The sequence below is a fragment of the Malaya genurostris genome, chromosome 3 (assembly GCF_030247185.1).
Source record: "Malaya genurostris strain Urasoe2022 chromosome 3, Malgen_1.1, whole genome shotgun sequence".
Taxonomy (NCBI): Eukaryota; Metazoa; Arthropoda; class Insecta; order Diptera; family Culicidae; genus Malaya; species Malaya genurostris.
Window position 1 is genome coordinate 51,495,435 of NC_080572.1, and position 26,521 is coordinate 51,521,955.

Genomic DNA, 26,521 nt, shown 5'->3' on the forward strand with positions numbered 1-26,521 from the left:
AATATGAATATGAACCTGCTCAAATAAACTTATTATACAGTCAGTTAAAAAACGGATGGGTAATGTCAGATTCATAACTGGAGGACGCGAATACGAACAAAACTGTCATGCTTCTTTTATATATTCGAATATCAATAATCGTTCGTATTAGTTGATTGTTGTGTGAATTTTGCAACTTTTACTGCCTCACTTCTAGAATTGTAGCGGTACATCTATACCAAAGTATGACTGGCACTGGACTGCTTAATCTGAATTTTGGAAATTGGAGCTCAGAACTTCAAAATTCAGATCTATATTCTGAATACATATCTTGAATTTTGTTTCAGAACACTGACATTTGTTCCAGAATGAGAATTCTGGATACGAATTCCAAACTGAAATTAAGGCACTAAATTCAGTTCCAAAAAACTAGCTCCAGAATTTAAAATAAAGATTCATTTCTAGAGTCTTAGTTTTAGCTTAGTTTTAACTTCTGGAACTAACTTCTAAATCTGAATTCTAAAACTAAATTCTAAGGAGTGTATCGATAAGTAGTTAGCAACATTCAAACAGTTATTACTCTGAAATGGCTTAATTTTTCGCAGCATGTTTTGCGGTGACATATTTGTTTACATGTCAATAACAGCTGCGCAATCGATTGGTTTCGGTACGGTTTATCGTTCCAATGATGAGTCGAATTGATCCGGAAACGCGAAAGTAAATTCTGCACACTTGATGCTCTGAAAGTGGTGTCACGTACAACGAAATTGCAAAACGGGTGAAAGTGCACCACATCAGTGTCAAAAATATTATCGAGAAGTTCGGTAAGACCCTTTCCATGAAGGATTTGCCCCGATCCGGTAGGAAAACGAGTCCCATTCAGCCCGGCCGGGACTTAAAAGGGGTTGAGTACATCAGGAAAAACCCATCGGTGTCGACGCGGGATTTGGCCAAGCAGTTCAACACCAGCATCGGGATGATTCAACGGATCAAAGTTCGGAACTCCCTGAAAACGTACAAGAAACTGAAAGTGCCGAAAAAGTCCCTGGTACAGCAAATTCAGGCCAAAACAAGAGCGCGAAAACTGTATAACCGGATTCTACAGAATAGAGACGGATGCATCCTGATCGATGACGAAACCGACGCCAAAGAAGACTCTCGTGCGCTGCCCGGACCGCAATATTATACGAAATCGGTGTACCAGGACCTGGACGACGCTGACACCACGGTGGCGATGGAAAAGTTTGGGCAGAAGGTGTTGGTCTTGCAAGCAATTTGTACCTGTGATTTGCGGTTGTCGATTTTCTTCACGAAGGGCATAATTAACGCCCAGGTGTACGAGGAAGAATGTTTGAAGAAGAGAATGCTGCCACTGTACAAAAAGCATAAGACTCCTCCTCTCTTCTGGCTGGATTTGGCTTCAGTCCACTACGCCAACTCCGTTCTACAGTGGTTGTCAAAAAATAATGTACAATTCGTGGAAAAGGACATCAACCCACCGAGCTTCGGCCAATTGAAAGGTATCGGGCAATTGTCAAGCGGCACTTTCGGAAGAAAGGTACAGTGTCGCAAAACATGCAGGAGTTAAAAAAAACTGGACAGCTGTCACCAGGAAAGTCACAAAAGTAGCTGTGCAGAATTTAATGAAGAATGTCAAGTCCAAAGTGCGAGCGTTTCACAGAAACTAGGATTTTCTTCAATATAATATCAGTGAAATACATAAAAATGTAATTTTTCTACAATATATAGAAAACTGATGTCAAAATATTTTTTTTTTTTTTCGCTTTTTTATTCAATAATCAATGTTGCTAACTACACACCTTAAATCTAAAATTTAGTCCAAAACTCTGGTGAATCCAGATTCTAAACTCAGTTTTAAAATTCAGTTCCTGGATCCAATCCAAATGAGTCTTTACTAATGAATGGAAGTTTTGGTATTAAAAATCGTTACACGGGGCCGGGTGTCAATGAAAAAATGCAAAACTAGTCGCGTAACCTTTTTCTGTCATTATTTTGAACGATAAGAACTCAGTCATTTGTTGAGGGATTCATATAATTCAACTACCAATCGAAAAATAGATTCAGTTCAAAGGTAGAATGGTTATTCAGTTGTGTTATGAAGATAATCATAAATACTAATTTGTAATTAAATGTGACAAAAACACAATAACCTATCATTCAACTTCAACACATAAAATTTCTACTATTAGGAAACTAAACCATAATCATGTAACCTAATTGATATGGACTGATTAAGCAAAATATTTTGATTCAATGTTCGATAAAAATCCTGCTTTCAAGGATCATATAGAACGAATTCAGGCTACCAAGAATACAATGCTTCATAAGATTCAGAATAAAATTGTTAAAGTTATCTTAAAGCGGCCTCCCACGTTTAGTATAAATGAGGTGCACAGACACACGTTTACAAAAACATCGAATCTAATTTCACATAGTATTATAAGTTGAATACAACCACAATATAGCGAAATCAAATGTTTTCTTAATGATCATAACTTATTCTAGTAGATAATAGAATTGACGGCAGTCATATAAGAATTTCTGGAAAGGGTAGAATCAATTATTATGACAGAACGAAATCGTCAATTTTCTTATTCGCGAACAATCTATGCGCTTTGACTAGAATAAGTTTTTAGTTAAGTGCATCAACCATAATCAAAAATTTATATTTATTATATGAACTCATGAATTGTTTCATTTCCAATGTCATTGTGCTTAGTCGTATGTTGTATACAACTTTGTAATTTCTATAAATCTAGTTTCTATGACAAGCAGTATTATCACGTCTTCAGTCACTGATGGTTCGAGATGATTTTTATGTTTTACTCGCGGAAATTCGGTTAAGAATAAAAATGATCCGGTAAAATTTTAACCAACTATTGATACACATTCCGAGAACTCTCCGAAATAGTGTCGCTAAAGCACATAATCGGTCAGCTTTGTTAACCCTTCGTACATATCGTCGAAATTATCGTGACAGTACTTGATCAACATTGAATATCTAAACATTTTTTCGGAGTAATATATTTATTAATATATATATACGTTTATTTATCAAGGAATTTTACATAAGTTTCTCTTCACCGTAGCTGTTTATTTACTTGTTAGGAAATTGTGTTTTTTTAACTACTTCCAAAACCAAACTTATATCAACATTTATTACGATAAATGCGAATGAATCGGAAATACTTGAGAAAATGGTTTGTTTAGTTAAATATTGAATGACCCCCAATTCTAGCAAATTTAAATTGGACCTTGGAGAACCAAGTTTCAGCAAAATATCGAAGGGTTTGTAAGTTCTTTGCATTGTTACTTTAAACGACATTTTGAAATTTTTAACTCGACTCAGAAGTTTTTTTTTTTTCGTTTTTTGCTTCTTCGCTCTAAACGACGATTTGAAATTTTGAGCACTCGTCTCCTGGTAATTCCAGAACCGGAAGTAAGAAAAAAATCGGTTGAGCCATCGCTGGGATATGGAAGCGGGTTTTGTTTTGGGGTATTGGGTCCCTAATTCCGGTACTTGCGGAAACTATAGAACAGTATAGTCAAAGTTAATTTATGTGATCACTAACAAGATTGTTACTAACATGCCCAGGAAGAAATCATGAAATTTACATGACATGTAAATCAATAGTAAAATAGAATAGCCATGGATTGAATCGAAATTTTGAATTTTGCATTGAATTTTCAATGAATATAACTGTATCTTTCAATTAACGCTTAGTTTTTCGATTAAATTATATTGAAACCTACATAATTGTAAAATAACTTTATGTTTAATTGCATGCTTCAAATATGTGCATGAAAATAGATGTAAACTCACAAAATATTTTTATCTGTGTGATTCACAAGACGACCCAAGTAACAAACGTTGTTCTTGAGCTGTATCTCTCAACTCGCAACGATTGTGCGATTGTAAAAGCACAATTTGCTTGTATGTTATGCAACAAGTTTTCAGTTTGATATGTTTCACAGAAATAATATTAAAGTGGAATATGAATATGAACCTGCTCAAATAAACTTATTATACAGTCAGTTAAAAAACGGATGGGTAATGTCAGATTCATAACTGGAGGACGCGAATACGAACAAAACTGTCATGCTTCTTTTATATATTCGAATATCAATAATCGTTCGTATTAGTTGATTGTTGTGTGAATTTTGCAACTTTTACTGCCTCACTTCTAGAATTGTAGCGGTACATCTATACCAAAGTATGACTGGCACTGGACTGCTTAATCTGAATTTTGGAAATTGGAGCTCAGAACTTCAAAATTCAGATCTATATTCTGAATACATATCTTGAATTTTGTTTCAGAACACTGACATTTGTTCCAGAATGAGAATTCTGGATACGAATTCCAAACTGAAATTAAGGCACTAAATTCAGTTCCAAAAAACTAGCTCCAGAATTTAAAATAAAGATTCATTTCTAGAGTCTTAGTTTTAGCTTAGTTTTAACTTCTGGAACTAACTTCTAAATCTGAATTCTAAAACTAAATTCTAAGGAGTGTATCGATAAGTAGTTAGCAACATTCAAACAGTTATTACTCTGAAATGGCTTAATTTTTCGCAGCATGTTTTGCGGTGACATATTTGTTTACATGTCAATAACAGCTGCGCAATCGATTGGTTTCGGTACGGTTTATCGTTCCAATGATGAGTCGAATTGATCCGGAAACGCGAAAGTAAATTCTGCACACTTGATGCTCTGAAAGTGGTGTCACGTACAACGAAATTGCAAAACGGGTGAAAGTGCACCACATCAGTGTCAAAAATATTATCGAGAAGTTCGGTAAGACCCTTTCCATGAAGGATTTGCCCCGATCCGGTAGGAAAACGAGTCCCATTCAGCCCGGCCGGGACTTAAAAGGGGTTGAGTACATCAGGAAAAACCCATCGGTGTCGACGCGGGATTTGGCCAAGCAGTTCAACACCAGCATCGGGATGATTCAACGGATCAAAGTTCGGAACTCCCTGAAAACGTACAAGAAACTGAAAGTGCCGAAAAAGTCCCTGGTACAGCAAATTCAGGCCAAAACAAGAGCGCGAAAACTGTATAACCGGATTCTACAGAATAGAGACGGATGCATCCTGATCGATGACGAAACCGACGCCAAAGAAGTCTCTCGTGCGCTGCCCGGACCGCAATATTATACGAAATCGGTGTACCAGGACCTGGACGACGCTGACACCACGGTGGCGATGGAAAAGTTTGGGCAGAAGGTGTTGGTCTTGCAAGCAATTTGTACCTGTGATTTGCGGTTGTCGATTTTCTTCACGAAGGGCATAATTAACGCCCAGGTGTACGAGGAAGAATGTTTGAAGAAGAGAATGCTGCCACTGTACAAAAAGCATAAGACTCCTCCTCTCTTCTGGCTGGATTTGGCTTCAGTCCACTACGCCAACTCCGTTCTACAGTGGTTGTCAAAAAATAATGTACAATTCGTGGAAAAGGACATCAACCCAGCGAGCTTCGGCCAATTGAAAGGTATCGGGCAATTGTCAAGCGGCACTTTCGGAAGAAAGGTACAGTGTCGCAAAACATGCAGGAGTTAAAAAAAACTGGACAGCTGTCACCAGGAAAGTCACAAAAGTAGCTGTGCAGAATTTAATGAAGAATGTCAAGTCCAAAGTGCGAGCGTTTCACAGAAACTAGGATTTTCTTCAATATAATATCAGTGAAATGCATAAAAATGTAATTTTTCTACAATATATAGAAAACTGATGTCAAAATATGTTTTTTTTTTTCGCTTTTTTATTCAATAATCAATGTTGCTAACTACACTCCTTAAATCTAAAATTTAGTCCAAAACTCTGGTGAATCCAGATTCTAAACTCAGTTTTAAAATTCAGTTCCTGGATCCAATCCAAATGAGTCTTTACTAATGAATGGAAGTTTTGGTATTAAAAATCGTTACACGGGGCCGGGTGTCAATGAAAAAATGCAAAACTAGTCGCGTAACCTTTTTCTGTCATTATTTTGAACGATAAGAACTCAGTCATTTGTTGAGGGATTCATATAATTCAACTACCAATCGAAAAATAGATTCAGTTCAAAGGTAGAATGGTTATTCAGTTGTGTTATGAAGATAATCATAAATACTAATTTGTAATTAAATGTGACAAAAACACAATAACCTATCATTCAACTTCAACACATAAAATTTCTACTATTAGGAAACTAAACCATAATCATGTAACCTAATTGATATGGACTGATTAAGCAAAATATTTTGATTCAATGTTCGATAAAAATCCTGCTTTCAAGGATCATATAGAACGAATTCAGGCTACCAAGAATACAATGCTTCATAAGATTCAGAATAAAATTGTTAAAGTTATCTTAAAGCGGCCTCCCACGTTTAGTATAAATGAGGTGCACAGACACACGTTTACAAAAACATCGAATCTAATTTCACATAGTATTATAAGTTGAATACAACCACAATATAGCGAAATCAAATGTTTTCTTAATGATCATAACTTATTCTAGTAGATAATAGAATTGACGGCAGTCATATAAGAATTTCTGGAAAGGGTAGAATCAATTATTATGACAGAACGAAATCGTCAATTTTCTTATTCGCGAACAATCTATGCGCTTTGACTAGAATAAGTTTTTAGTTAAGTGCATCAACCATAATCAAAAATTTATATTTATTATATGAACTCATGAATTGTTTCATTTCCAATGTCATTGTGCTTAGTCGTATATTGTATACAACTTTGTAATTTCTATAAATCTAGTTTCTATGACAAGCAGTATTATCACGTCTTCAGTCACTGATGGTTCGAGATGATTTTTATGTTTTACTCGCGGAAATTCGGTTAAGAATAAAAATGATCCGGTAAAATTTTAACCAACTATTGATACACATTCCGAGAACTCTCCGAAATAGTGTCGCTAAAGCACATAATCGGTCAGCTTTGTTAACCCTTCGTACATATCGTCGAAATTATCGTGACAGTACTTGATCAACATTGAATATCTAAACATTTTTTCGGAGTAATATATTTATTAATATATATATACGTTTATTTATCAAGGAATTTTACATAAGTTTCTCTTCACCGTAGCTGTTTATTTACTTGTTAGGAAATTGTGTTATTTTAACTACTTCCAAAACCAAACTTATATCAACATTTATTACGATAAATGCGAATGAATCGGAAATACTTGAGAAAATGGTTTGTTTAGTTAAATATTGAATGACCCCCAATTCTAGCAAATTTAAATTGGACCTTGGAGAACCAAGTTTCAGCAAAATATCGAAGGGTTTGTAAGTTCTTTGCATTGTTACTTTAAACGACATTTTGAAATTTTTAACGTTTTTCTCCCTATAATACTTGACCCACAACTCGGATCCAAATAAAATTATGTAACTGTAATACCTTCAATTTAAGTTTATCGTTGAAGTATCTATATGTGAATTCGTTCCGTTTTACATCAGATCAACCCATTGACCGTCAACTGATCGGTTCAAGAATTACAAGATGTCAGAAAGAAAATTCTTTTTTCAAGAGCGTCATATAAAAACGAACAAAATCATTAGAACTAATCATTAGAAAAATTGATTTCGAATATATAGTTCTTAGTTTCCGGTTCTTGAAGCAATGGAATTAGTGGTAAAAAATATCCGTCATTCAGAGCGACTAAACAAAATAGAGAAAAATACTTAAATTAAGCTTAAATCAAAACTGCTCCAATTTGTAGGTTATGTTAGTTGCAGGTCAAACGAACCAATTTTGATAATATCGATTCAAAAACGAAACTAATTTCACTTGCTCAAAGGTATCGGAAACGATTTCCACATACTTAGACTCAAATGAAAGACATTATGGTCCCATAAACTTCTATTCAATTTAATCTGGATTAGACTTCCGCTTCCGAGGCTACAGAGTGAAGAGTGTTTTAAGCCGACATTTAGATCGAAGATGCAAGAAAAATCTCCTAAACTTGGCTCAATCATAAAAAGTTTCAATTTTGTTCGGTCAAACTTTCTTGTTTTTGTTTAAGATTGAATGAAAAGTTTTTTTGGAAAATACCACAGTAATATTTATGAGAGTATGAGTAAATTCGCAACCCAACTAACCAAAAGTTCTGATAAAAGGGACTGATTTGGCTTAAGCAGCTCTCAAAGTTCATCAATAGCATTCTAAGCAGCCCATTTTAAAGTAATTGTCCACACTTGAATGTTCGCGCGACGCAACCGAACGAACTTCTAAGCTGCCTCTAGAATACTTTGTTCAGCTTCTGTGCAGCGAACAAGTTTACACGGAACTTGTTCTGTACTTTCAAGTTGCCAAAAGTACCACGCGTATTCTTAAGCAGCGAGAAAGTTCACGCGGAACTTGTTCTGTACTTTCAAGTTCTCAAAAGTCAGTTCGCTTTCAGATCTCATCCAAGTCAGTCGATAAAACAAAACCGCTTACGTTCGAGACGGAAGAAACCAAGTACAGTATTGTGTAGTGAACAGCAGAACGACCTCGAAATAAGTGAACCAAACAAACAAAAGCTACCGCCGATACGAAAGAATACAATTATTGTTTACTTCAGGCAGTGCAAAATTCGACCTTCGATACGAGAACTTGAAGGTTTGCTTAAGGGGCAAATGCATCTTGACATTAAACGTGTGCATTTACATCAATGCAATAAGACAAATAATGTTGTTTACATCCAGTTCTATAAAGAGTTTGATGCAATTCAATTCACAAAAGACAATAATGTGCACTATGTGGAGCACGAAAACATTAAGTAAAACATTCCAGTATATATGGAAGATAGTGCTAAAGAAGTGCGTGTGCATGATCTTCCCTCAGGCGTTATCGATCCTTATATTCGCAAAACTATGTCCCAATACGGAAAGATTCTCTCTATCAAAAAAAGAAAAGTGGAAGAACTTTTTCCCCGGTATTCTAAATGGCATACATTTGGTACGCATGCGCTTGAAGAAGCCTATTCCTTCTTATGTGACTTTCGGTCAGAATACAAGAATCCCGTTCAAATCACTTGTTACCTATGACAATCAGATGGCCACATGTCAATATTGCCAAAAAGCTGTTCACTACGGTAAGCCATGTGATAAACTGGACAAGGAGACAACTACACCAAAGGACCACGGTGCTTCCTTCACACCAACCCCAAGCAACCCCAGTACACCTGTGACAGCCACCAACTACAATGAATCCATCAGTATCCCCTATAGAACAAAGTACACCAGCTGCAGTTAACAACTTACCCTCTAACCAACCAGCAACTGCAACCAATGTACAACAAGGCGAATCTACAGCAACTAGCAACGAACTCAAGATGGAAATCAACAACAATACCACCGATGCGGCAATGGATGACGAGACGAGCCACGAACAAAGTGCCCCTCAATTCTCGCAGGAGGGAAATGGAAGCTCCTCTCCCCCTAGAAAAAGGGTGACAACGAGATCCCATACAAAAAAAAATTATTTAAAAAATCGGCTCAATCGGCCACGCAAAGCTTGTACGCAAGTAGGACTGTATAAAAATATCTTTTGAATAAAAAAAAAGTTCTCAAAAGTTCCGCGTGTACTTTTAAGCAGCAAGAAGGTGGATGTTTTAAGTAATTGTGAAACTTCTGGTGGTTTGTGAAAGGCATCATTACACCACTAGTAGAATTTAGTCAGGTTTCCTAATAAATGTCTCATAAAACAGCTGTAATTTCCCTGAAAATTGTTCATGTGTCTCTCAGGTTCGTAGAGCTTGCTATCAGATTACCAAAAAATCTTATTTCAGTTATAACGGATTCCACTTTTCGCTTCCGTTTGTACCGAAAATAGTGGTCCAATATTCAAAAACGGTAATCACTCCGATTTCTTGTAAACATAGATTGAAGAGTAAAAGTTCCGTTTTTGTACATTTTTACCACTATTTTCTGTACTTCCGAAACCGAAAACTACGAGCCAATTTACCAGCAACTGAGATAAACTTCAGTTTGAAACAGTTTTGAGTCAAATTTAGAATAATTTTTCCGTACTTTGTATCGTCGCTCTAAATGACGGTATGAGATTTTGAACATCTGTAATTCTGGAACTGGAATTCAGATCCGGATAAAATTTAACAGCAATCTATGAAACCGCATGACCTTTCATTCAAAGTTTGAGAAATAAAAGGTCATACGGTTTAGGTATCTCTGAGAACATGAAGTGAGTACCGTTTCAGAGTTTTTGACCACTGTTTCGGATACTTCCGATACCGGGAACTTGCTCATAAACTAACGAAACATGCACAACCTAAGTATTATATGACTAGTTCAAAGGACTTAATTCGATTTTATTTTTTCGCTTATCACCCTGTAACTCTGGAATCGAAAGTAATATCCAGATAAAGTTCAAAAGCATTCTATGTGATTGTGAAACCTTTCATAAGAATCTAAGTTCGTAAAAATCGGCTCAGTCATCTCCGAGAAAATCAAGTGCACATTTTTTTCACATACACGCACTTATACACATACACACAAACATTTTGCAATCCCAACGAACTCATTCGAATGGTATACGGCATTCGGACTTCCGGGTCTCGTTCAAACGTCGGCTTCCACGTTGAATGCATATCTTTTCTGCTTGGAAAAAGCGAAAACGTAAAAAGTTTTCTAAATTGGGTTGAAAACGAATCCAATTTATGGATCATGCTAGTTTTTGGCTATTAAAACTAACTTCGGCGACACCGATCCTTTAATTTTCAGTTCCAAAAGTACCGGAAAAAAGAGATGGCTTACACGATTTTCACAAACTTAAATTCATATGAAAGATCTGATGGTGTGATTTCAAACTTCTAACTTCCGGTTCCGGAATTGAAAGCTGTGGATTTTTTTTGACTTCCAAACCGTCGTTCACAGCAACGATGCAAAAAGCAGAAATTAATTTCTAAATTGGGCACATAACTGGTTATATTAGTACGTTATGTTAGTTGGTGGCTATACCGGTTTCCAGATTCCGGTTTCAGAAGTGTAATCAAAAACACCAATATAGAACTCGAATTTTGACATACTAAAATTCTTATGACCCCAAACAAAACTTCTGATTTTTTTTTCGGATCTGTCTTTTCCAGAGCCAAAAGACAGATCCGATGAGTACACGGTGATGAGTGTTTTAAATTTTGAACCGTCGTGTAGAACGGCTGTGCAAAAATACGTAAAAAACATTTCAAATATGACTCAAAACTAATCCAATTAACAAGTCATGTTAATTGATGACCATAAGAACCTACATCGAGAATTTTACTTTTTCCACAATTACATGATAAAGTGGAATTCACTCCGTTTTCTCAGAGATGTCTTATCCGGTCTGAGAGCTGTTTCAGTTTGTAGGTAGGTAATTATACCACTAGATGGATCAAAATAAGATCTTTTTTTTTTTTTTTTTTTTTTTTTTTTTTTTTTTTCCATTCCTTTCGTGACCGTCGTATCGATCGGATGGTAGTTTGCATTAGAGCAGCTGTGCGTTAATCCATTCTAATCCGTTTCAAGGTCATTTAATATCAGATCTTTTGTTCGTGAGCTTGTGCAGTAGATCAATACAGTATAAACAATAAATACCGTTAGACAGTGCCGGGTGCTATTGTGTTAAAACAATAAGAACAGTGAACCGACGTTTAGTGTGGTGCCGTGAACCGGTGCTGTGTGCATATTTATTCTCGGAGGTCGTTGTAACTAACGCTTGGCCTCAGCGGCCGAGTTGCTACGGATCATTAGCTAAGTATAATATTTTTTCCCTTCGTGTCCCTTTATCGTCTTATATTTTGACTCCCCCTATAATTTGCGCGGAACCTCAACCGCGCTATGGCAAGTCCATTAAATTCTCCCCTGCCCCCCGAAGATAAAATGGAAACAGATTTTAAATCTGCCCCAAATAGTAAGACTCACCGGGTTAAACAGTATCCCGAAGAGCCTTCACCCTCGGCCGGCCTTTATGTGGTTTATTTTCGGACCAAAGAGAAGAATAAACCGCTTAATATTTTGAAAATATCTAAAGACTTGGAGTCGAAATATACAACATTGAAATTTATTTCAAAAATTCGTCCCGATAAGCTCAGGGTCTCGTTGACCAGTCTGAAACATGCTAATGAGATCGCTCGAAACGATCACTTTACGCGGGACTACCGCGTTTATATACCAGCTCGCGAAGTCGAGATAGACGGAGTGATCACGGATCCAAGTCTGACATGCGAGGACATTCTCAAACATGGGGTCGGATGTTTTAAAGATCCCTTGCTTAAGAATGTCAAGATACTGGACTGCAAACGTTTGCATTCAGTATCGATCGCCGCGGATGGGACAAAGTCTTATCCCCACTCGGACTCGTATCGGGTGACCTTCTCCGGCTCGGCTTTGCCGAAATTCGTTCTCCTGGCCAGGGTTCGTCTACCTGTACGACTTTTCGTACCACGGGTAATGAATTGCACTAGTTGTCAACAACTAGGACACACAGCTTCCCATTGTGGAAATCGGCCCCGCTGCTCGAAGTGTGGAGAGAGTCATGCGGATGGCGTTTGCGACAGAGACATTGAAAAGTGTCTTTACTGTGGGGCGGCCCCGCATGACCTCACAGCATGTTCTGCGTATAAATTGCGTGGAGATCATTTGAAACGATCTCTCAAGCAACGATCAAACCGCTCGTTCGCAGAAATGCTGAAAATCGCCACACCACCTGAACAGAACCCCTACACCTGTTTGTCTGCGGACGATTGCGACTCTGACGATCCTCAAGAAGGTACATCTTCAACTGTCCCTCGTAGTTTTAGGAAGAGGAAAAATATATCATCTCCTAAACTCCCTAGAAAGGGTTCGAAGATATCTCTTGAAGGCCCTCCAAAAGTAACAGCAGAAGGAAGTGTTGGTAAAAAAAACGAAAAGAAGAAGCCAAAAGCTCCTAGTTCCGGAGACTTGAAATCGGAGAAAGAATATCCAACACTTCCGGGGACACCCAAAACCCCGAAAGTCCCCAAGGAACCAGAAAACACATCAAGTGCTGGACTTGTAAAATTCAGTGACATTGTGGACTTTATATTTTCCGTCTTCAACATTTCTGACCCCCTAAAAGGTATTTTGATGACTTTCCTGCCAAAAGTTAAAATGTTTTTGATGCAGCTGACTGCAAAATGGCCCCTCCTCTCAGCAATCGTTTCCTTCGATGGCTAATTTTTCGAACGAGGTCAAGGATTCGATCACTGTTTTACAGTGGAACTGTAGAAGTATCATCCCGAAAATAGATCCTTTTAAATACTTAGTAAATAATCTGAAATGTGACGCATTTGCATTGTGCGAAACTTGGTTAACTTCTGATGTATCACTAAACTTCCACGATTTTAACATTATTCGCCTGGATCGAGATAATCCCTACGGAGGAGTACTTTTGGGGATCAAAAAGTGCTATTCCTTCTTTCGAATTAACCTCCCCTCGATATCAGGTATTGAAGTTGTCGCATGTCATGTCACAATTAAAGGCAAGGACCTTTGTATTGCTTCCATCTATATTCCCCCTAGAGCCTCAGTTGGATACCACTGGCTCAGCAGTATCATGCAACTTCTTCCCGCACCGACGTTAGTTTTAGGAGACTTTAACTCTCACGGTGCGGGATGGGGTTGTCTGCATGATGATAACAGATCAGCTATGATCCATGATATTTGCGACAACTTCAATATGACAATCTTGAATACGGGAGAAATGACACGAATTCCCGCACCACCAGCAAGACCAAGTGCGCTGGACTTATCCCTCTGCTCGACATCGCTACGGTTGGATTGCACGTGGAAGGTAATCCCTGATCCCCACGGTAGCGATCATCTGCCTATCGTAATTTCAATCGCCAGCGGATTAAGACCATCGGAAACAATCAATGTTTTGTATGACCTCACACGAAATATTGATTGGAAATGCTACGCAATATCGATATCTGAGAAACTAGAAACAACACAAGAACTTCCTCCGGAGGAAGAGTATACGTTTATGGCTGGCTTGATTCTCGACACTGCGATTCAAGCTCAGACGAAACGTATACCCGGCGCGAATACTAACATTCGTCCTCCCAACCCGTGGTGGGACAAAGAGTGCTCATCACTGAACGCGGAAAGATCTTTAGCATTCAAAAAGTTCAGAAAATATGGAACACCTGATAATTATAGAAATTACGCAGCGCTAGATAAGCAAATGAAGAACTTAGTTAAAGCAAAGAAACTAGGTTACTGGCGACGGTTTGTTGACGGATTAACAAAAGAAACATCGATGAGCACTCTTTGGAACACAGCCCGACGAATGCGCAACCAAAACACAACGAACGAAAGCGAGGAATATTCTAACCGCTGGATATTCGATTTCGCTAAAAAAGTATGTCCTGATTCTGTTCCGGAACAGAAGATATCCCGCGCCGCGACTTCGAATACAAACGAAACACCGTTTTCGATGGTAGAGTTCTCACTTGCGCTCTTGTCGTGTAACAATAAGGCCCCGGGGTTAGACAGAATTAAATTCAACTTGTTGAAAAAGCTTCCTGACTCTGCCAAAAGGCGCTTGCTGAATTTGTTTAACAAGTTCCTCGAGGGTAATATTGTTCCACACGACTGGAGACAAGTGAGAGTTATCGCCATTCAAAAACCTGGGAAACCAGCCTCCGATCACAATTCGTATCGGCCGATTGCTATGCTTTCCTGTATCCGGAAGTTGTTCGAAAAAATGATTCTCTTCCGTCTAGACAATTGGGTCGAGACTAATGGTTTACTTTCAGATACACAATTCGGCTTCCGCAGGGGTAAAGGAACGAACGATTGTCTTGCGTTGCTCTCAACCGAAATTCAAATGGCATTTGCTCGTAAAGAACAAATGGCATCAGTATTTCTAGATATCAAGGGGGCTTTTGATTCAGTTTCTATAAATATCCTATCTAAGAAGCTGCACCAGCATGGTCTTTCGCCGGTTTTGAATACCTTTTTACATAATCTATTGTCCGAGAAACACATGTATTTTGCACATGGTGATTTGTCGACAATACGATTCAGTTACATGGGTCTTCCTCAGGGCTCATGCTTAAGCCCCCTTTTATACAACTTTTACGTAAACAACATTGATGAATGTATCAACACATCTTGCACGCTAAGACAACTTGCCGACGACAGCGTTGTGTCCATTATAGGACCCAAAGCTGCCGATCTCCAAGGACCATTACAAGATACCCTCGACAACTTGTCGACATGGGCTCTTCAAATGGGTATCGAGTTCTCTACGGAGAAAACTGAGCTGGTCGTATTTTCAAGAAAGCGAGAACCAGCACAACTACAGCTTCAACTAGGGGGTGGAACCATAGCTCAGGTCTTCACATTTAAATATCTCGGGGTCTGGTTCGACTCCAAAGGCACCTGGGGATGTCACATTAGATATCTGAAACAAAAATGCCAGCAGAGAATCAATTTTCTTCGCACAATAACCGGAACTTGGTGGGGTGCAAACCCAGGAGACCTGATCAGGCTGTACCAAACAACGATATTGTCCGTAATGGAATATGGATGCTTCTGCTTCCGATCTGCCGCGAACACCCATTTCATTAAACTGGAAAGAATTCAGTATCGTTGTTTGCGTATTGCCTTAGGTTGCATGCAGTCGACTCATACGATGAGTCTCGAAGTGCTCGCGGGCGTCTTACCGTTGAAAAACCGATTCTGGGATCTCTCATATCGATTGCTAATCCGATGCGATATCTTAAATCCGATGGTGATTGAAAACTACGAAAGGCTTGTCGAGCTCAATTCTCAGACCCGTTTTATGTCCTTGTATTTTGATTACATGGCTCAGAATATTAATCCTTCTTCGTTTGTTTCCAACCGTGCTCATTTCTTGGATACTACTAATTCTACTGTGTTTTTCGACACATCCATGAGAGAAGAAATTCGTGGAATTCCGGACCACGTGCGCCCTCAAGTGGCCCCAAATATTTTTTATAATAAATTTAGAACAGTCAACTGTGAAAAGATGTTTTACACTGACGGATCAAACATCAACAGGTCCACAGGCTTCGGAATCTTCCATCAGAACATCACCGCTTCGTACAAACTCAGTGATCCGGCTTCAGTCTACGTCGCAGAATTAGCTGCTATTCAGTACACCCTCGAGATCATTGAAACCTTGCCCAAAGACCATTACTTCATTGTCACGGACAGTCTAAGCTCAATAGAAGCTCTCCGGGCAATGAAGTCAGGAAAGTATCCCCCATATTTCCTGGGGAAAATACGGGAACATTTGAGAACTTTATCTGAACGGTCTTATTTAATATCGTTAGTCTGGGTCCCTTCGCATTGTTCCATTCCGGGCAATGAAAAGGCAGACTCATTGGCTAAGGTGGGCGCATTAGAAGGTGATATTTATGAAAGACCAATCTGCTTCAATGAATTTTTCAGTATCTCTCGTCAGAAAACTCTCGAAAGTTGGCAAACTTCATGGAGCAATGGCGAACTGGGACGATGGCTGCATTCCATTATCCCTAGGGTATCGACGAAACCTTGGTTCAGGGGGATGAACGTGAGTCGTGACTTCATTCGTGTGATGTCTCGGCTCATGTCAAACCATTACACCTTCAACGCGCACCTCCGGCGTATTGGAATCGTGGAGAGCGGTCTCTGCGCTTGTGGTGACGGTTATCAGGACATCGAGCATGTCGTATGGACGTGTACGGAGTATCGTGACGCCAGGTCTTTATTAAAGGACTCCCTAAGGGCCCGAGGTAGACCACCTGAAGTTCCGGTCCGAGATGTGTTGGCTAGTCGGGATATCTCTTATATGCTTCTTATATACCAGTACCTCAAACACATTAATATCCAAGTGTAATCTGTTATACCTCGCTCAGAAAGTATAATCTCCACCTACAGGTTCGACACTAACATCCGCTCGATTCTCTCGATCACCGTCCCTGTCCACCATCTTCATTGGAACTAACAAGATCTTTTTTTGTCACTAACTTTTCGTTCCCCCCTTCCATGTCTCTTCACCATCTCGATGGCAACTAATTAGATCTCTGTAGTTTTCAGACATTTTGTTTCCATACCCCCTATTTACCTCGGTTTTCACAATATTTACTTTTTTTATTTTCTCATCTCTTCGTAACATCACCATCACCGCCTACGGTCCTACGCTCCAGACGATGACCAGCATGCGGGCCACCCGCCGGGCCTTCGTAGCCTGGGGGTGTTTCCCGCGGACCCACACGAACCGAAAGGAAGCGGCCATATATAGCACCATTTGGAATTCATGCAATATTCAATTCACCGACACCTGCCGAATACCAGCTAAAAGCTTTTTTCAAAAATTCTAGACGACATAATCTAATGATACTATTCTAGTTTTAAGTTAGTCGTTAATTAAGATTAGGAAATACCCTTGGCATCTTAGAGCTTAAGCAGTGTGCCTGAAAATATATATTATACTATTGAAAAAAAAAGATCTTTTTTTTTCGAAATGTCTTAGTTAATAATTTATTCTGAATGACCTTATATTAAACATATGCCCTTCGTTTACTTTTACCCAATAGAAAAGGGAAAATCATTCTCAAACTAATTCAGGAAAAACAAAAGAATCAGGAGACTGGATGTACTAAGGCCGAACACCCAAAACCGCATACTGTCAAATTCGATTGTTTGGCTGCATTCAAATCAACGATAAAACATTTACCAAGCCAATTAACACTTTACGAATTTGTTTCGCGCATGCTTATTTGCACAGCCTAACGAGCAACAACAATTTGAACCAAGAGAAGCCAACCTTCACTTACCGTCTTTGTTGGGTGACTTAAATACTGCCGCGGCCACCCAATGGATATCACAGATTAGTACACACAAAGCACCACTTAACACTAATCGCCAACTATTCTTCGCCCGCGAGGAATTCATACTTTCTACTGTATACTAAGGCTAATCAAACACGTGACACAAAGAGCTATATTAAGCTTTTCAAACAGATCCTGACTGGTGGCGCTAGGAGCTGCACTGAAGTGGTTAGTGGGTCATCCCGGCAGGAACGATCAGCGGCACTTTCAACACGCTCGGTCTATCGATGGAATCGATACACTTCCAGAAGCCTGTCGGCTCCGTTGCTCCGTTCTACTGACCTTCACTGGAAGACTGCTGCTTAAATACTGAACAAAAGCAGTGAAATGATCCGGTATTCTGATAACCGCGCATACCCTGTCTCACTCCGTCCAACCCCCAGCAACGACTGAACGTGATAGCTAGGCTCAATAGCTTCACTGCCAGCATGTATGATCGTATTTACCACTGCTGACAAGTGATTACGGTGTTGGTATTGGTGGATGATGAGCCACAGTGATAACGTGATCAGTCGAATTGTTTTCTCAAAGAAAGACGCGCGCAACATGTTTCCAAACATCGTCTTTTCGTAGTAAATACTATAGCAAGGTCTCAAAACAGCTCTCCACAATTCTGGTCCCGGAGGTGTACGGCGAAGGTGGAGCGAAACTCTCAACACGCATGATAACAATCGCACTTTCCCGCACACTGCTGATAGTGTGGCATCACCATCTTACACGCTAGAACACGCGGATCGGCTGCGGGTCGTTTTGAGCTTACATGCTGTACGCGCTCGCACTTCGATCGAACGGGGACTACAAGGGTACGGGGAACAGCGTGAGATGGCAAGCAGAGGAATGTAACTCATATGCATATCAATAAAAATTAATGCTTTCACAACAGGTTGTCGACTGCGGGTGTAATTATTTGTCTGTTCCGTCCAACACGATAGTTGCACGCAGTGGCAATGCCGATACGGCAAGTAATATAAAGTATAGCTAGAGCTAGCACTACTAACTGACCTAATGATCGTATCAATGTGTTTCTGGTGGAGTACACGTTTGACAAATATTTAAAAGAATACGATTCGAAATGTTGCAAATTATGTTTAGTCACTTATGTTTATTTATACCTATTTTGTTGAACCCTTAGTACGGTATAACGATTTTTTGTTTTTTTTACCTTAGTCTGGATTCCATCTATGCGATTCTTGGAAACAAGATTAGACCAAAATGTTAACTATATCAATTTCTAACAATTCAATTAGGTTACATGATTATTGATTGGTTCAATAATATGGAGTGTATCGATAAGTAGTTAGCAACATTCAAACAGTTATTACTCTGAAATGGCTTAATTTTTTTCAGCGTGTTTTGCGGTGACATGTTTGTTTACATGTCAATAACAGCTGCGCAATCGATTGTATTCGGTACGGTTTTCAATGATGAGTCGAATTGATCAGGAAACGCGAAAGAAAATTTTGCACATTTGGTGCTCAGAAAGTGGTGTCACGTACAACGAAATTGCGAAACGGGTGAAAGTGCACCACACCATTTTGAACTGTATCCTTTTGTGAGCCACCGTTTCACTCGTAAATGGTGATTCCAGTATGGACTCGATCCCATCGACAAATCAATCCATTTTGTGGCGTACAATATCGAAATAGTGATTTCGAAACAAGTTAAATGCGTCTAATCCATCATCATATTACAGAGATACACTTAACTATTCGGTTCTCGGTTTTCATGAAAATGCATTGAAATAGTCAATACTATTTATTACTGATCTCCAAATAATCACACTCGCTGCATTTGAAACCATTTACCATCTCTATTCACAACGTTGAACAGTGGGGAAAACGCGACTTTGCTCAATAATTTTATAAAAACCTAAAGTAAGAATTTTTTTTTAGTAGAATCGATTTATGGTACCTAGTTAGAAGATCCACAAAATTGACATGCCTGTTTTGCTCCAATTCCTTTTTTTCTGATTTTACTTCGAAAACTAACTGTGAAACTCTGGAAAAAAAATTGAATTCGACAAATTAGAAGGTATTCCTGACATGTTCATAAGTAAGATAAATTAATTGTTTTTAATAAGATTGATCGCAAATAGCCGTATTCTGTTTTACCCCCAGTCATCTTCTTCCATGAATTTACAGAAAAAAAAGTTCTACTGATCGGTGTTTGGACCAATTATGGTTAAACAAGACAGTTCTATGTTTCGCATATAACCTCAAAAAATAATTAACAGATGGTCTCCATGATCGCAGGCCTCGCGCTACATCGTTTTACCCCAATTTTCCCACATATATAATTTTATGTTGAATTCAGATTTACAATTCCGAATCAAATCCAATATGATCTACCAATATTGGTTCATATTACGTAGTAAACTACAATGATGCAAGTAAACAATGGGGAATGACAGTACTAGTCCGTTTAACCCTCTTTACCCCAATGTATGTCATAAGTTGTATCTATGAGTGAACTTTCTTTCGTATTTCGAAAGCAGGCTGATAATTGAGCCTTAATATTCTTTCAATTCCGCCTTTTAATCTACCATTCGGAAGCAGATCCAATACAAACTATCAATATTGGTCCATATTACGTAAAAAAACTTCAACGATCCAAATACATTTTATGGTTTATAACTGCCACTGAAGGTTTTATAACAGTTTTAAGGTAAAGTTTTTCTGAATCCTGAAAAGAGTCTGGTCGAATATTATAGGTCGAATAGATTATTGATAAAACAGATTGGTTATATTATACTACCATTTTGTTGAAAATACGCATTGGCTTAAGCAGCTCTTTGAACATTTTCGCAGTAACATGATCAATGTAAGTTGATTCGAAAAATTATTTTAAAAAAATGTTTTTTTATGTTTTTATTCTTTCGTTTTTTTTTTTGCGCAGATAAATTTCCACTATTATTTTATAATCACTCATCAGTATCGTCAGTGTCTTCTGCTGACAGTGATTCGTCTACGGCAGATTGATACGACTTATGAAATAAACTGGGGTAAAACGGTATAACAAGATTCGTGCGGTCATTGAATTTATTTGTAATCTTACTTTTAGGTCTTTCTCCGTAATATCAATCGATTTTCATCAACCGAAATCAGCCTGCTTTCGGTATGCGAAAGAAAGTTAAACAAGAAATACGACTTTGGATATAAATTGCACAGCAAAAAATTCTTAAATTTACTGGTGACGTAAATCCGCATATATCTCAAATGATAAGAACATAATTCGTAAAATAACTGAATTTTACAAGAATGATTTACATATGTGTCGAACATATACTACTTTTGAAGCAAACGTGTAAATTTACATGCTTCAATACTTAAAAATATGCCAGAATGCCTCAAATATGTGTTAGATCTACTGTAAAAATGAGTCATTTTTGACGCTCGTATATGTCGGTCTCAGAAGACGTAAGTTTACACGATTTTTTCTAGGTGTGTGGGGTAAAACGGGTTAAACAGGCTAGTACTGTCATTCCCATTGTGTTTGAACGGATCACAGATGTTTTGTACGTAGTATGAACCAATATTGATATATCGTATTGAATCTGCTTTTGGATTGTAGATCATATTTCAACTGAATATTATAACTAGAAAAAAATGGGGTAAACCGTTACAACGAGTTTTCTGCTGTCAGTAAAACTATATGCAATCGATGTGTTAGACTTTTTTAAATCAGAAAAACTCGATTCGCTCGTCTGAAAGTTCTTCGGTTTTATGTTATATAATTAAGCTTGAATACAAACAGTATAGAAGGGGAACTTGGGGTAAAATGAACATGATAGCATTTCGTGCGGTCCTTCTAAATGCATGGAATCGATTTTACTGACCATTTTACACCGAAAAAGTGCTTTGTGGTCCGCTATATCATGCCTATAAAAAATCGTCGCGTTTTTGGGCCATTTTTCCCCACTGTACGTTGGCTTTAATGGATCACATAAACATTAGGATCGTTTATTGTAGGTCGAGAAAATAATAAAATAGAAAATCTGTCCTGTGTGAATCAATATTAAAATTATTAATATGTTTATAATTGATTACGCCGCATCGCGCCGCCGATATTTTCAGAAAATGGCGTCACGCCGATGCGCCGCCGCCGCCGATGATCAAAAAGACCCGCCGCCGATGTTGACAATTTTGATCGGCGCACAGGTTTAAATTAATTTGTACATCGTATCAAGTTTGTAATTTTAGAAACTATACAGCATTTTCATTGTTAACTAGCTGAATCACGCGGCGTTGCTTGGAAATGTTTCGTGAAGGCAAGGCCGAAAAAAAGTGCTAGAAAGGCAGGACCCCATTGAGATCGTAGTGAAACACAATTTAGACGGCAGCCTGATTGAACAATACTCCGTAAATGTTCAGAATGCGGACAATGTCCCATCTCAGATCTCACAATAATCATAATTTTCACGGTATTCTCGTCTCGTTTGATTCCATTTGCTAGGAACATTTTAAACTCCTTTCTTTCTAGAAATACCTTCCTAGTAACCTCTGAGTTCCAAAAAATATATGTGCTCGTAACGTACTTCAATTAACCTTCCTCGTCACATTCAATCTACAATACCTTACACACTTAGGAAATTTCACAGAATTCGGTAATTTTTTACCGAATTTTCTTTTTTTTATATATCATTTATTTTATTCCGGCTTTAACCATTCACCGAACTTTCAACAGCTGAACCTTTGGTAATCAGTTCGGTAATTAAATTGATTACCGATCGTTCGGTAATTGCTGAACTGTCAAACAACTACCGTAAACTGTAAACCAATTGGATCTAACTGATTGTTGGGTAATTTTTTGTTTGTTTGTTTTCCTTTGTTGGAAATTCTGGATTTTCGGATTTCAAAAAACAAGACAAACTCACAATAACGAATGAAGGAAATTCCAACCTGTTGTGGCTATGATTTTATCCCACAAAAAAACAAGTGGACAAGTGATACAAAATTATTTTCTGCCTATAAGTAAACATAAAGCTTTTAGTTGTTCTATTGTTTTAAAAACTTTTGCACCTGTACCTCAATCCATTCGATGAACTCTTCAAGATTTTTTTTCGTTTGGTTAATAAAAAGACACTTACTAAAAACTGTTTGACAGTTAGTTTCATGACAATCAGTTCTCACAGAAGTCCGGTTACTGGAAGATAATTTTACCATACGGACAGTATGGTTTTTACCGTACTCGGCGACTATTCAGATTTACCGTATGAATTGTATATCTATTTACAAAATTCTGTAAGGAAAATTTACGTAAGACTGATTTTCCGGTAAAAGTTTGCGTAATTATTGTAAAAGAAAACTCATATGTACCGAAATATCGGTCATTTCTATAGATTACCGAAATTTCTCGTCAAAAATATTACCGAACAAAGGAATTAAATCTTAGTGTGTAGGCTTCCATGGTTATAAACACTTGCTACTCCCTCCTCGTTAGAAACATTCTTATGATATCATTATTTTCACATGATCAATCAAGATTGTGATAATGAATATTTTATAACGAAAAGCTGTTTCTCATCATAACTACGTTCGTACTGTAGAATTACGATTCAGTTAATACAAATGTTTTCGTAAGTTTCATTTCCATCACCTTGGGTTGACAGTTTTCTCAATTTACATAAAAAATGCACATTGATTGCATAGTTTCTTCTACAACTATCTGCCCTCTGAATAGTGTACAAAATATCTGTGCTCGTCAAAAACTGTCGATGGGGAGAGGTGAAAATTGATTTTCAAGACCCCCTTTTCCTAGTCTAAATTCTCCTGTTTCCCTCGTTTGGCGACAAATAAGAAAAAATTTAGATTTTACACCCCATTTTAGAGTCACTTGCTACAAAGTCCACCCTTTGTTCACCTGTGCAATAAATATCTGATCTCGAAAAAAAACAACAACAAAATACCCTTATTTATGAATTGCAAAAAGTACCTGTGCCAAGTTTGGTGAGTTGTTGAGAAATTATTCCGATATATAAAAATAATTGAGAGCTTCTTTAGTAGAGACACTTGCTATTTTTTAACGCGTATAAATATCTTTACGATGATCTCCTAGATCCTAAATATCTGTGCCTGTCGAAAAATATCGATTGTATTGATTCTTGTCAAATTAGATAATTTTTTCCTTGACCCCACTTTTGACAATCTCTGAAGATCAAGAAGTATCTGTGTCAAATTTGATACCAATCCGTTCAGTAGTTTCGGCTGTATACCGTTACAAACATTACACCCCCCTTTTTAAAGGCACTTACTGCATCCACCCCCCATGTAATCATATCTAAGGTATGCAAAATATTTCTATGGTTTAAATAAAAGTATCGATTTTCGTCAAATTATTAACATTTTTTATGACCCCCTCCCTGTTAATGACACTTGTTACGCTCCCTGCCCTATGAGAATATCTTTATGATTATCTCTGAAAAGCAAGAAGTACCTCTGCCAATTTTGGTGGTAATCTGTTCAGTAGTTTCGAAGTTATGCCGTTTCAAACATACAAACTTACATACTTAATATATGTAGATAGAAAGGTATTATGGATTCAGATTCCGTTGTAGCTTCTTGTCACTCAGGGTCGTCGGCTGTCCGGAACCGGGCTTCCTTTCGAAGATCCGATTGTTGTCTAATAGTCTCAAGATGATGTAAATGCTAGAACGGGCGTATCCGGCGACCGCACACGATGTCCGTTTTCGACGCGGCAGGATGCCGCTCGTTGAACGCGCACACTTCTGAACGGAGTTGTTTCACTGTTTTTGCCATCACGGTTACAATTCGACTGATAGAGCTGTCAAATTTTGTCTGCTGACTCATAGGTTACTATGATTGAAGCTGCATTTGCTGGTATTTACCCTACAGAGCAGCCAACACAACCTAACTTCGGTTGTGTTTTTGCTGGTACTCAAAATGAGCACGCGCACCGATGTACGTAAAACCGAACCGTAGCGTAGCGGTTCTTGCCTCGAACTGAACAAAACTGGCTACTGAACCGTACACGGTTTGCAGCATACAAGAACATGTGTTGAGAGTTGGATGGAAATGACAATACAGTATCGTAAGAATCCGATTCAATGTGTTGATGTACAAACACATCAATTCACAGCTCACAAATCGTCTCTCAGTGGGTTCTAATTTTTTACGTGCGCTCAGCGCTCATCTGCTGATTGCTTGAGATTATGATGTTGAGGCGATGTTTTCTCTATCCAAATGGTTGCCCAGTTATTCAACCTGCTCAGTGATGCTACTGAAACCGATTAGTGAGATAAGAGAGCTGAATTCGCTGATGATGAAGTACAAAAATGATGATTGCATGGCCTTGATGCTATCAATCCATTTGATGCCATTTCGGGCCGCTCAAACATTAGCTCCTTCTTTCTTTTAATTTATTTGGCGATAATCCTTTCTCAATGAAGTGCTTGTTCGCAATCTATTTTCGCTTTACTGCAGTTAATCCTCTCTCTGTTTCACTTTAGGAAAAACTTGATTTTTTCTGGAAGTTGACGTTTGTTTAGAAGTCTTTATGGACTTTCTCGCACAAAACCTCAAAGGTGTACTCATAGTTAACGATTACATTAGTCTACATTAGTGTTGATTACAGTAGTCTACATTTCAAAATTGTCCAAACCAACTTGTAGCTGAAAAGCTCCAACAAGTACTTCCACTAATTATTCCGATAGTTATCAAAACAAGAGATACTTCAAGAATTTTATCTCATCTTCGTAATGGAAATACTAATATCATAAATAATCTGCTAATGCGTAAAGTCAATATAACTATTTAAATTATAAAGTAAAGAAGTCTGGGAGGTCTAGTTTTGATTAGAATTTTGATACATAGTTTGAAAAGTTTGCGTAAAAAAATCTACTAAAACGAACCCAGCCCTCTTCATTCACACAACCGGTTTGACCGAATTCTCGCATCTTCCATTTCAATCTTCACGTGACTGTACTAGTGCTAACTGTTAGTTATGGCAATAAACGATGGAAAGTTTTTCTGGATAACACATTGAACAATAAATTCAGTGATTTACTGGCCCATTCAGTTGGTTCCAGTAGTAGAACAGGCAAATGCTCCAAGGTAGGGAGGGGCTCACGTTTTGCAACACTCATTCCTGGTGGTAACCGTCGCACCGATAACAATAGGTATTGACTTTAGAGCTAGCTTGGTTGCAGCCCCAAGATACGAACTGGGATTCAACCTCAACAACTATGCCGGGGATTTCATAACAGGTTTTCCTAGGGGAGATGGAAGAAACGTGAAGGGGAAGGAAATTTTATTATTATTTTCGATTTTTCAGCTCATCGCACAATTTATGCATGTCGGTAGAAAAACACCACAACAATGCATGGCAACGGAATAAATCTTCACGTTGCAAGAATCGATTTCGTAGAAGGTTTCTTATTCAAGTAGTAACTTTGCAAGGTGCCAAATTTTATGTATTATATAGAAAAAGTTTAGGTTTAAGAAAAACTTTTTTACCTTATTGTTTATATTCGTTTAAACTCCAGTACATAGCAATTTGACATGAATCCCTTAGCATACGTTATTTAAAACTGACAACTGTTTCATTTGCGGTGGTGCTAAAATAGAATCGCAGTATCCAAGTATCCTTTGGCTCTAGAACGACTTGTCTACTTTCAGTTGACACCAAATAGACTCGTGGATGGTATGAGATAGGAACTTGTGAGCC

The 26,521-nt window shown here is 38.1% G+C and overlaps 1 protein-coding gene across 1 annotated transcript in view; it reads right to left on the reverse strand.

The window, feature by feature from the left end:
* Positions 1-18,238, reverse strand: part of LOC131433905 (alkaline phosphatase 4-like) — a 35,305-nt gene extending 17,067 nt beyond the window's left edge. Inside the window, exon 1 of the mRNA XM_058600513.1 lies at positions 17,786-18,238. Within this exon, the coding sequence (XP_058456496.1) occupies positions 17,786-17,903 (118 nt within the window). The 5' untranslated portion in view covers positions 17,904-18,238. The remainder of the gene's footprint in view (positions 1-17,785) is intronic.
* Between the last annotated feature and the right edge of the window lie 8,283 nt (positions 18,239-26,521).